At 52.1% G+C, this 12,411-nt stretch overlaps 1 protein-coding gene across 1 annotated transcript in view; it reads right to left on the minus strand.

The window, feature by feature from the left end:
* Window positions 1-12,411, minus strand: part of eys (eyes shut homolog) — a 337,977-nt gene that overhangs the window by 296,826 nt on the left and 28,740 nt on the right. The window contains exons 4-6 of the mRNA XM_064318175.1: window positions 6,062-6,258; window positions 3,044-3,171; window positions 955-1,069 (exon numbers count right to left, since the gene is read on the minus strand). Of these exons, the coding sequence (XP_064174245.1) occupies window positions 955-1,069; window positions 3,044-3,171; window positions 6,062-6,258 (440 nt within the window). The remainder of the gene's footprint in view (window positions 1-954; window positions 1,070-3,043; window positions 3,172-6,061; window positions 6,259-12,411) is intronic.

Below are 12,411 nucleotides of genomic sequence, written 5' to 3' on the forward strand. Positions count from 1 at the left end.
AAAAAACTATGTGTATGTGTATATGTGTGTATATATATATATACACACACACACACACATTATTTAATATTTTTTCATTCTTTCCCGGGCACTAAATAATTCATCATTAATATCAAATTCAAATAGAAACTTTGAAAGCAGCGTCTGGGCCCAGACTATGAAATGATAAAGCTCTAATCTGCTCTGCTCTTTTCAGGTTTGGGAGTGCCACGTTTATATTTCATTTTGGAAGCCGGCCCCAAGTTCCCTGCTTTCCAAATCATTCTCCTTTGATCAACTCCGACTCCACATGTAAAGGAGAAAGTATCCCCGAAAAACCTCTGGATTCATAAATTATTATCGCTCAGCAGAAAAAAAATCTCCCAGGTCCTGAGACAGCAAGTAAGATACCGCGGCAGTTATTTCCCTCGTTTTCATGACTTTTAGAGTCGATCGTAACTTCAGTGATGAAGCAGCGTTTCGGTCGGAGAGGGCCTAGTCTTCTTTGTCGAGATAAAATGTCTCCCCGCGGTGAAAATCTCTTTGAACGTGTTTATACGCGGGTGTAAGAACAGCGTGAAATATAAAAGTCTGTAATGTCAGGCGTGACACTTAAACAATGAAATTGGCGATCCGAATTCAGCTTTTTAAGGAATCCTTTTTTAGTTTCCCCCTCTTTGTGCAGCCAGTGGGAAATGCGTGGATGCACTTATTGTTTTGTTCTCTTTTTTTTTTCCTTGTCTTTAGTCCTGGTGTTTCGTACAATATTACTTTCAAGGTTTTTGCTGCCATAATGCAGACACAATATCGCCATAATATCACGGTGCTAGACTCACTGTACTGAAGAGAATAGACCGGGTCATTCTCCCTGTGCTCCATTCATGTGTGCTGTGGGGGAGAGTCTGACGGGGAGGACGCTAAATCCAAAGCGGGAGAGATAGCCGTTAGCTTGAGCGCGCGTGTGAGGTCACTCACGCTGTGTCCATCGACGGTGTTCAGGCACAGTCCGCCGTTCAGGCAGGTGACGTTCAGCTGCCCGCAGCGGTCGGCCATTTTCTCGCAGTTCTCTCCGGCGAGGCCTCTGGGGCACCTGCGGGGAGACGGCGCTAAAAGGCTAACAACGATTTAGCTTCCGCGCGAAAGCAGCCGCTAACGCACAGCTCGGCGGTCCGGGCACATCCGCACCCAGCCACAGTTGTACCAATCAGACGCCGATTCAGAATTCACCGCACTTCAATCTTAAAGTGACCGGCAGCTACCATTGTGCCGCCTGAACGAATCTCGCAAACACGCGCTAAAATACCGTAAGCACGCGCCGCTGAAATTAGCCGAACCGTACCTTAGATTCGTCCTTCCTTTTCTCCCTAACTTGGAACAGAGACTGGCAGGTGCAGGCCTTTCTGAAAGGCCCACAGGAGCGCGGGTTAGCGATCGACGCCCCTTTTCTCCGTGGAGTTCCCCGCCCGAGCTACGCGGTACCGCGCCGTCCCCGCTGGTCGAACGCCCCTGCCGGCGCCGACGCGCTCGTTCCGGCGTGTTCCGCCGTCCGCGCCGTGGCCTCTGCGCCCTCCCAGTTTTCAGAGTGTCATTTCGCTTCGAGGTAAAACATTTCCTCCGTCGGGAGCCAGGGGGACCTTCTTAAGTGCTGCTCGCGGGTCAGACCGGAGTATGACCTCCACCCCCCCCCCCCACCCCTCCTCCCTTGTTATTAACACCACCTCCCCTGTGGCCCCCGACAACAGCCTCCACCTCCTCTCCTCTCCTCTCCTCTCCGCTCCGACCCCAAGCGCACGTGCTCCCGACACACGGGACAGCTCCAGCTGCGTGTAGCTGAGCGCCACTACCTCAGCATACACACGACCTCTGGGGAGTTCTTCTGACCCCAGAGAGTCTGTATAACACTGGCGCAAACATGTACTCCAAGACCTGTACACAGCTCAATACAGAGCCATTCAGTCATGGTCCATGACATCAGATAATGGTGAGGGATATATACACATTATACCTACTGAGTCATTATTCTTGGGATCATCTGAGGAGAGCGGTTTTGGCATTTTGAAGACTGCCAAGCGAATGGACACAGTGATGCGGCGTGTTATTTATAAAATGTACTTACAGCATAGCAGACGGAGGATGTGCTGAAAAGGGCTTTGAAAATCACTTTGAAGTATCATCTGTCTATCGAAATAACAATGTTCTATTTATGACATATTAAAGTCAATTTTACATTTTGTATATACCGTATTTATGTATACTGTATATGTAGCAAAAGGAGAAATTAAAAACCTACGTGTAATCATTCTTGAGAAAAAACTACGTCTTAAAAAATATTAACTATAAGTTGAGCAATTTCAAGTAATCTAAGACATTAACAAACCTTTCCTTGACACTAAGAAGCCAGTTAGTTGGCATTCAGACAGTTGCTGATATTTTGAAAATAAACAAAAGCAGGGAAACAGTGTCTTATTGGCGTTTTCACCATATGATTTTTATTATGCGCTCAGTAGAGTTTACGCGTACAGTACGCCTGTATGTCACTTTAAAGCCACCCACAAGGAAACATCACGATGAAACAGGCTGTTCTTTCACAAAGCTGCAGCCCGTGTGAATCGGAGCGGTTGTGAAGCAGTGGCTTCCCGCCCAAAGGCAGCTTTAAGGGGCTGTGTGTGCATATTCCTGCTTTGCTAGACCAAGGTGACCCTTCACTCTTAATTAGTTTTGCATGGGCCAGGTGTTAGAGCACCTTTGGGTTCGTCCTCTCTCCACTACTCTGTAAAAATGGTGTGTGTTGGGGGGAGGGAGGGGGAGGGGGAAGGGGGGGTCCTGAGGAAAATAGAGCAGAAGCAATACACGAGCGCTCCTACACCAACAAAACCTCAGTTAGGGAGTTTTAAAGCCATGCAGCCACTAACATTAATCAACTTTCATCCTATTCCACTTTAACTCCACCCTTTGCGTGCACTTAATCCTTCTACCCCACATTCAGCCACACCCCCGGTATTAAATACCCGCCCCTCTCCCAAACCCCACCCCCCTCCCCTGAAAGCCATGCCCCTGCTCCCACCTGCAGCGGTACTCCTCCCCCTGTGGCAGGCAGATGCCGTTGTTGAGGCAGGGCTCTGATTGGCAGGCCCCGCGGCGGTCCCTGCACCGTGCGTCCGCGACGCCGTCTGCGCAGACACACGCGCGGTCCTGCGCAGAGAGAGAGAACACACACACCCGACCGGGAGTGAGGCGGAGAGAAGGGGAGCAGCTCAAACACAGACCTCTCTGAGCGCCCCCCCCCTCCCCATCCCCCCGCAGAGCGAGGCGGACATGTCAGGAACGTTAGCGCACGTGTGATCAGAGGACAGCAGGACAGACTGACGGACGGACACAGATTGAAAACAGACATGCAGGCAGGCCATTAGCCAGGTGCATTTTGCTCGGAGATTCCCGGCAGCGCGGATAACTCTATTTCCCCATATTCTCCGTTTCCAAGGTATCGGGGGGGGGGGGGGGGAGGAGGAAGAAAAAAAGAGAAACAAACAGGAGAAGAGAAACATCGGCGGGAGCGCAGATCGCGGAGGCTGCTGGAGACAGTCCCTCTCGGCGTTACAAAAGCAGGAACGGTTTCCAGGGGAAAGGTGCTTCTGAGTGCTAGCGCGGGGTGAGGAGGCAGACACGGCTAGCTGTGACAGAGGGGGCTGGGTTAGCCACACGGCTAGCTGTGACAGAGGGGGCTGGGTTAGCGGCACGGCTAGCTGTGACAGAGGGGGCTGGGTTAGCGACACGGCTAGCTGTGACAGAGGGGCTGGGTTAGCGACACAGGTAGCTGCGCTGACAGTAGAGGGGCTGGGTTAGCGACACGGCTAGCTGTGACAGAGGGGGCTGGGTTAGCGACACGGCTAGCTGTGACAGAGGGGCTGGTTAGCGACACGCTAGCTGTGACAGAGGGGCTGGGTTAGCGACACGGCTAGCTGTGACAGAGGGCTGGGTTAGCGACACGGCTAGCTGTGACAGAGGGGCTGGTTAGCGACACGGCTAGCTGTGACAGAGGGGCTGGGTTAGCGACACGGCTAGCTGTGACAGAGGGGGCTGGGTTAGCGACACGGCTAGCTGTGACAGAGGGGCTGGGTTAGCGACACGGCTAGCTGTGACAGAGGGGGCTGGGTTAGCGACACGGCTAGCTGTGACAGAGGGGCTGGGTTAGCGACACGGCTACTGTGACAGGGGGCTGGTTAGCGACACGGCTAGCTGTGACAGAGGGGGCTGGGTTAGCGACACGGCTAGCTGTGACAGAGGGGGCTGGGTTAGCGACACGGCTAGCTGTGACAGAGGGGGCTGGGTTAGCGACACGGCTAGCTGTGACAGAGGGGGCTGGGTTAGCGACACGGCTAGCTGTGACAGAGGGGCTGGGTTAGCGACACGGCTAGCTGTGACAGAGGGGGCTGGGTTAGCGACACGGCTAGCTGTGACAGAGGGGGCTGGGTTAGCGACACGGCTAGCTGTGACAGAGGGGCTGGGTTAGCGACACGGCTAGCGCAGGGGCTGGACGACACGGCTAGCTGTGACAGAGGGGGCTGGGTTAGCGGCACGGCTAGCTGTGACAGAGGGGGCTGGGTTAGCGACATGGCGTAATTCCATAAACGCAGGGGAAAATAAGGCCTTTGTCACTGTCGGCAAACACACAGGGGGAGAAATGCCGCTGGAACTCCACTGTAATTGAGCGTTTTGGGCTCAATTACGAGGCAGCGGGGCCGGGAGCATCAGCGGCAGCTACAGGTGATAACTTTCCACAGGATGCCACACTTGTGGCCTCTAACTGAGCTTATAGCACACCTGTTAGAAAACAGAAACATTCCACAGCTCGTAAGAGCACATTTCACTGAAAAAAGGATGGCAGAGTAGTTCTTTCTTCAAACTCCCATATGGTTACTTATTTTTTCTGCACTGAATAAACTTTTATCATACTTTAATTAATTACAGCCTGATTCTCTAACGCAGTATGGCCATTAAACTAGGCTTAGCAGGACCCTGGGCTCGCCGGTATCCTGAGTATGCCGGTATCCTGGCCAACCTGGGAATCTTAATCTGGTCACCTAATCACACCCTGCCCCCCACCCCCACCCCAAATTTAACTGCCTCTCTCGCCACTTCAACCAAACTGTGGTGAGCACTCCAGTTCTAAACGGTTGCTGTACATCCCCCAGATATGGAATACATATTATAAGGAGAGTTTCCCTCTCCATTATCAATTACACTGAGATTGTGAAAGACACTGTAGCAATAATAATAATAATAATAATAATAATAATACACCTGTGGATATATGGGTCAGATCCATTAAACATTTATTTTCTGCAGAACCCTCCATTCTCTCCCTGTCACAATCCCGTACGCCTCTTATTTTCAATTATTGCTCAGTAGCTGTGAATCCCATGCGGCGAATCCCATAATTGCGCAAATGAAGGTCACCAAAGACAATCAGCCATTTTGTGTCTCCTCTCCTGATTCATCCAGGTGCATAATAGAGGCGCTGCCACACAGAATCTGCATCAGAAACATTTCCAGAGAATGGCTGAAAATTGAAAATTGCAAGAGACACCTCGCACAAAGAACTTTTTATAAGACCCATTTCAATCTGCTGTTTAAATATGCAACGGTCCGTACTGTTCCAATCAGAGCAGCTTTGAGTGCCTTCACTTCTTACACCCTCTCCCCCAAACAGACTTATTAATTGTTGTTGTGACCTTCAGAATACCCCCACTTGATATGCCACAAGGAAATAATATTATGTGACATTTCATAATAATAAGATCCTATGAGGTTAAATTAGAGGAGGTGGAGGCAGTGTAGTATAAAGGGTTAGGAGCTGGTCTTGTAACCTCGAGGTCGCAGGTTCGATTCCCGGGTAGGACACTGCCGTTGTACCCCTTGAGCAAGGTACTTAACCTGCATTGCTTCAGTATATATTCAGCAGTATGAATGGATGCAGCGTAAATGGTATGAAGTATGTTGCGTAAGTCGCTCTGGATAGGAGCGTCTGCTGAATGCCTGTAATGTGGTGTAAGGCGGAGGAAAGGAGTTAAGCAGTCCTCACATTTGGCTCGGTGAGGCAGTCCGGTTCGCTCTGGCACCCGGGCGACGCGCAGCGGCTCTGGAGCTGGACGTCGCAGTGGCGGCCCGTGAAGCGCTCCGGGCACTCGCACGCGTAGCCGCCCGCGCCGTCTCTGCACGCGGCTCCGTTTCGGCACGGCGCCGAGGCGCAGCGGCCCGCCCGCTCCTCGCACAGGGGACCTGAAAATAAAGAGGGGGACGTTACCGCTGGGCACGGGTCGCGGCGGGTTTACAGCTCGCCGTAAACTCTGACAGAGCGACTGTGGGACTCTGCCTGAGCGTGAGAGCGAGCCTTTTGTCTGAGTATGACTCCATGAGGGCCTTTTACTGAGCGGACTCACATTTAGCCTGCACTCACCAGAGCAGACACACACACACCCGCACACACACATGCACAAAGCATGCGCGCACACACACCACACACCTACACACACACACACAGCACGTGCACACCACCCACACAACAACGCAACACACGCATACACCCGCACACACACCCACACACACACACACACATACACACACACACACACACGCATACACACACACACACACACACACACACACATGCACGGACACGAGCACACACGCATGCACACACGCGCACACACACGCACACAAACAGACATGGGTCACCATGGGGTTTCCCTACTCCTTGTACATGTAGAATGTGTGCCAGTGGACCTCCAGACTTTGGAAACAGACTTCCTCAGACCGTGCTCACATGGGCCAGGGCCACTCTCCAGCACTGCCCATGCTCCGTATCGCAAGAGTCTGTACAAGCAGCGGACTTCGGGAAACACACATACACCTCCGAACATGGAGTCCAGATCACAGCGTTATCCCCCTTTGGTCAGGTGAGTTCCCTCAGCCTGGGCCCTCGGCCTGCCTCTCAGCAGGCTCGCCCTCTCTCTCCAACCCGCGGCAGACCTACCTGCACGCGCTCTGATGCGACGGCAGAGCCATGCAGCTGCAGACGGGGGGGTGTGGGGGTGGGGGGGCACTCGGCACTCCGCCATCAGCCACCATTTCAGGTAATTAGACGCGTTCCCGAGCACAGACACGTGTTTCACAAGGCAGGACCGACGGCACTTTATCATCTTCGCTTTCTCCTGAAGGAGCTCTCGGGCACGCCCGGCCCCTATCTGCCAACACAAAACAATGCACTCGAACCGGCGCTCGCCTGCCTCTTATCCTTTCATCTCTGGATGAGAGGCAGAAAGAACGTTTGAATCATGCAGGCTGTTAATTGTGTGTTTGCATTCATTATGCAGGCAAAACTCCCTCTCCGGTCTGTTTACTTTACTGACAGAACGCACACGCACACACACATGCATACACACTTACATACACACACATACACACATACACTCACGCATGCTCATTCACATGCTCAAACACACACAAACACACACACACATAAACATGCACGCATGCACACAGACACAGAAGCACACACACACACAAACATGCACATGCAGGCACACACACACACACATACACTCACGCATGCACACTCACACATGTGCACACACACACAAACATGCATGCATGCATGCAAACACACACACGCCCGCAAACAATCATGCACGCATGCACACACATACATGAAAGCACACACACACACACACGCACCTGTCATTTATGTTCTGTGCATCTACCATGGAACAGTACGAAACTGCATGATGGACAGTGGAATCTTCCTCCCACAGATCTGTGATTTATATTGAAGTCAAACATGAAAGTTTTGCACAGAAATGAACAAACACGGGTGGATCAAGGAAAAAAAAAAGTCCCTGGAGCTATCAGTTAATCAGAACCAACCACATTTATCACTTTTATGAGAGTTCTTTCACGGGCTGTCCTTGATTTCAGCTCTGCGCTCTCTGTCTCAGATGTATTGTTGTATTCCAATTTTAGACTAATGAATCTCTAATTTGTACACTGTCTTTGTTCCTCTCGTTCCTCCTCGGTCCACACAGCGCCGGGGGACCGCTCAAAACAAAGTTGACAGGTTACTTAATAAATTATTTATCTGGAGTTAAATAACGCCAAAATGGCAGCCTGCCAACGGTACCTTCAATATCTTAATGGATCTGAAGCCGCAGAACAAAAATAAATAATCGTTTTTTAAAAGTATTCAAACTTCGGAGACGATGCAGAGAATGGCGGAGATTCTCAAGGACTCTTCTCTTCGATTCAGCAAGAGGCGTTCCTTTGTAGCGGATCCAGAGTTTTTTTTTTTTTTTTGGCATGACTTACATAAGCAAACGGAATAACCGCTCAGAACTCCTGCATTTGGGCGACCTTGGCATTTCATTTCCAAACTCATTTGTCGGCATCAAATGCATTCTGTCAAGCCTCCCCTCCCCCCCACACCAACAACACTACGGCCAATCATACACTGCCCTGCTACAATCGCCACCGACGGGATTCGAACCAGATCACAAAAACTCGGGGCTCAAACACCGCCACCTCTGCAGGAAGAGCCACCCTGCAGTCTCCCCCACCCCTCGCCTTCCTTCCTTCCTCCCCTCCTTCCAGAAAATAAAAGGGGGGGGGGGGAACTCGGACATCATGAGCGTCTTCTCATTCAGATGTCTCCCGTCTTTCAGGGGGGTGACGCAGGGGGCACCTACCAGCACCAACGTCCACGCTGACATACACCAAGAGCCTCGTCTTTGTGTCTTCGCCGCGTCCGGGCCTAAACGCCTAGCCGACGCCGTCGCGTCACGGGTTAAATTTAGAGGGGGACGCGCCCCGGGTTCACGGTGAGCGAGGTCTGACGGCATTCCCCGGCGGGGCGGGGCCTTCCGTTTCGGCGTTCCCTCCGCCGGCCCCGACCCGTTCGTCTCTCCGGCGGCTCCGTTTGTTAGCGCATTCCGCTGCGCTAATCCCCATGGCGACGCCGGCTCGCCCGTCCCAGAGGTCCGCCGCCGTCTCCCGAGAAGCTTCGGTCCGCGTCGGACTCGGCGTCCGCGCGCTCGGCGGGCTCGTTTACGTTCGCGCACGCCGTCGGAGCTTGGGCTTGTGCACTGGGCTTCCTCCACAAGCCTGGAAACCTTATTAAAAGTATTATTGCTCACTCGTAGTCTTTTGTAATCCTTTTGACTACGATCTGCCACTAAAACAACGTCACCTTGCGTATGCAGGACTCCGCGTTTGCGTGGAAAAGGTGTAAGAAGTGAGGGTCATACCATTTAGTCTTCCGTTATTCCCGTTAGCTTTCACCTCAGCACTAACGTGCTTAGCCCGTTCTATTTGCTGTGATAGATCCCTTGTAGCATTTCTGCCACATTCCATTCTACCGCTGCTTTACACCAGGCGGGCCAGTGAAAGATGGACTCCCCCTCTATAGCTGAGTTCCTCTCCAGATTTCTTCCTATTTGGGAGTTTTTTCTCGCCACCGTTTGAGGGTTTTCTACCCACTGGGAGTTTTTTTTACCTTATGTACTTGCTATTTGGGTGTTCAGGTCTAATGTTTGCTCTGTTTCTTGCCTTGCTACTCTGTAAAGTGTCTTTGTGACAGTCTCTGCTTACAAATAAAACTGAGAAAAGAAAACTGAGGGTTAAGTCCTGAGGCTGATCTGAGAAGGTGAGGTGTGGGCTGCGCCTCTTGGTCTCTTTTGCCCTCAGCCCTGCCACTGGGACCGAGCGACCGGAGGACTACTGCAGACGGGTACGCACGGCGTCCAGAAGGCACGTTATTAGCCAGGAAGTAGCACTGGTCAGACAGGCACGTCTGGCTTCTGAAGTTATTTGCTTGAGGTAGCAGTGGTCAGACGGGCACGCGCAGCGTCCGGAAGGCACATTATTTTCCGTGAGTGGGCAGTGGTCCAAAGGCCAGGTCGATTTTGGGCACAGGACAGCATCTAATCAAGGCCCGTGGGATGTGGCTCAGTAACAAGGCAAGCGAAAGGTTTAAACTACTTCCAAACCAAATCAACTCAAAAACAAACAAATAGCAACAAAAAACAAACAAACAATTAATGTGAACCACAGTCGGATCAATTTTCTTCTGAATTCTTAGAGGCTGAAGGAGCATAGGGTTCTCCTGGAGAAACCTGGGGGGGGGGTGGAGGCAGTCTAAAGCTTGCGTTAGTCTGTGAATAACATCACGATGCAACCCAGCGACACACCGGAGCAACAGCCCAAAAATATATAATATATCGCAACACGAAACGAAACGGCGCGAGTGTTTACCTGGCGAGCGGGGAGATGAGAGCATTAAAACCCCATTAAGAGCGGGCCCCCGGGAGGGACGCGGGGCCATGAAGGCGGCGATTCCGCGCGCTAAACGCCCGAGAGGACGCCGCGCGGGGGCCGGGAAATCGGAGGGAAATCTGGTTTGAGGCGTCCCGCGAGCCGGGCTCGTTGTTCCGCGCGGCCCAGGCCGAGGCCGCTAACTCCGGGGTGATTAATGAGGGGGTTCGGCCCGCCGAGCGTGCGCCGGGGCGGGGGGGGGAGAGACGGGACGGGACCCTCGAGCCGAGCCTTCCGGAGCAGCCGGAGCCGCCGCACTTCTGACTGGCAGGGACCGGGAAGGGAGGAGGAAGAAAGGAAGGAGAGAGGGAGGAAGGAAGGAAGGAAGGGAGGAGGGAGGAAGGAAGGAAGGGAGGAAGGCGAGGGGTGGGGGAGGCTGCCGAGTGGTCCTTACTGCAGAGACAGCGGGTTTGAGTGCCAGGTTTTCGTGATCAGGATCGAATCCCGTCGGTGCTGACTGTAATCGGGCTGCATATGACTGGCTGTAGTGTTGTCTGGGGGTGGGGTGGGGTGGGGGATTGGGGTGTGATTGTCTTTACCTCAGCGCCCGCGGCAACAGCTGAGCACCTGCAGCCGCTGGACTCCATCTGTGCGTGACGCATACTCCTCCCAAATAACAGAGCTGAGCTGCTGGATCTGGAGCTGAGCGGGGGGGGGGTGTGATTCTAACACGTCGGTTTGGTGTGATCGCCATCATTGTTTTTGGGTGAATGTAAAGATACCTTCCTTCCCTCCCCCTTCTATGTGCTAAAATTCTACTGTCACCATCACCACTCCACACATCCGTACTGGTGCAGAATTAGGAAGAGGGATGACAGCATCACCTAAGAGGAATTTGGGGAATGATGGCGTCAAACAGGCGCGCTCTTCTTATAGCGCGCGGTGCTCCTAAAGCGACTTCAGTCTTGTCAGTACCGATGACACGGTACAGACCGTACAATGCAGGGCGGTTTACCCAAACTACAGAAATAGCAGTGCTCGGTGGGGAAGCAAGCTGCGATGTTTAAGCCTGTCCGAATTATGGAAAATGCTGGAATTTTATCACCCAGGTGGAGCCGCAAACCACCAGAGGAGACCAGACATGAGCCTTTTTATGTGAATGAGATGACCCCTACCGACCCACCATGGACTGGAGGAGGCAGAACCTAGGGCGAGTCGTGGGGCAAACAGACGACCAGGACGTGGTCTGTTCTCGTGTCATAAAAAGCCCCCACAGACACCCCTGGGCCAGACAGGAACATTCTCAACTGAATAAAAGCATTACTATGTGCATGTACATGACTGGGGATGATTAGATTAATGTGGTGGACCGGGAATAATATCGACTGAAACGCAGAAGATATGCGATACACAGACAGGCACACTGAGCAGTTACGAGATGATAGAGGGAGGTTATGATCACAGGAAGGTATGAAGTGGAAAGTGAAGTACGTATGTACATTAGTGTCTGGATCAAAGGAGCCACCACCTTGGACCCTCGTAGAGGAGTACGTGCAGGAATGATGGGTAAAATGATGATGAGATCACAAGCCATTATACAAGGCATATCAATACTAACACTAGATTATGGGGGAGTACATTTCTTTGATCCCAGAGGAAGAAGGGTCTCCTGGTGGTTGGGGGGTGGGGTTGGGGGTGGGTGGGTGTTACAGCCCGATTCCTGGCCAGACCTTATTTGGGCAAACTAAGGGAACTGTGAAATGTGGAGGTTTTGCTCAGGATGGCACTTAAGAGAAGTCCAAAATGACCATTCAGGGAGCGTCTGCTTAACAGATAAATCTGCACAACAAATTTTTGTTCTCCTTTCCTTCGTCTTAGTTTGTTAGATCGTATCTCTTTCCTCTTTGTATAGCATAGGGTGCTTTAAATGTCTTGCAAATAAAATGTTGACCTTCATTGAAGCTGCCTGTTCTTGGTTATTGCCAGTAGCCATATTAACTCATAATAAACCGTTTTCCCGCTGTCAGTACATCCAAGGTACGTGGCTCTGGACTCACTCACACAGTACGCTGACCGGGGCGTGCGAGAACCAAACACTGCATTGGTCTCATACGCAGTTCAGAGGTAAGG

Source organism: Anguilla rostrata, chromosome 18, assembly GCF_018555375.3.
Source record: "Anguilla rostrata isolate EN2019 chromosome 18, ASM1855537v3, whole genome shotgun sequence".
NCBI lineage: Eukaryota > Metazoa > Chordata > Actinopteri > Anguilliformes > Anguillidae > Anguilla > Anguilla rostrata.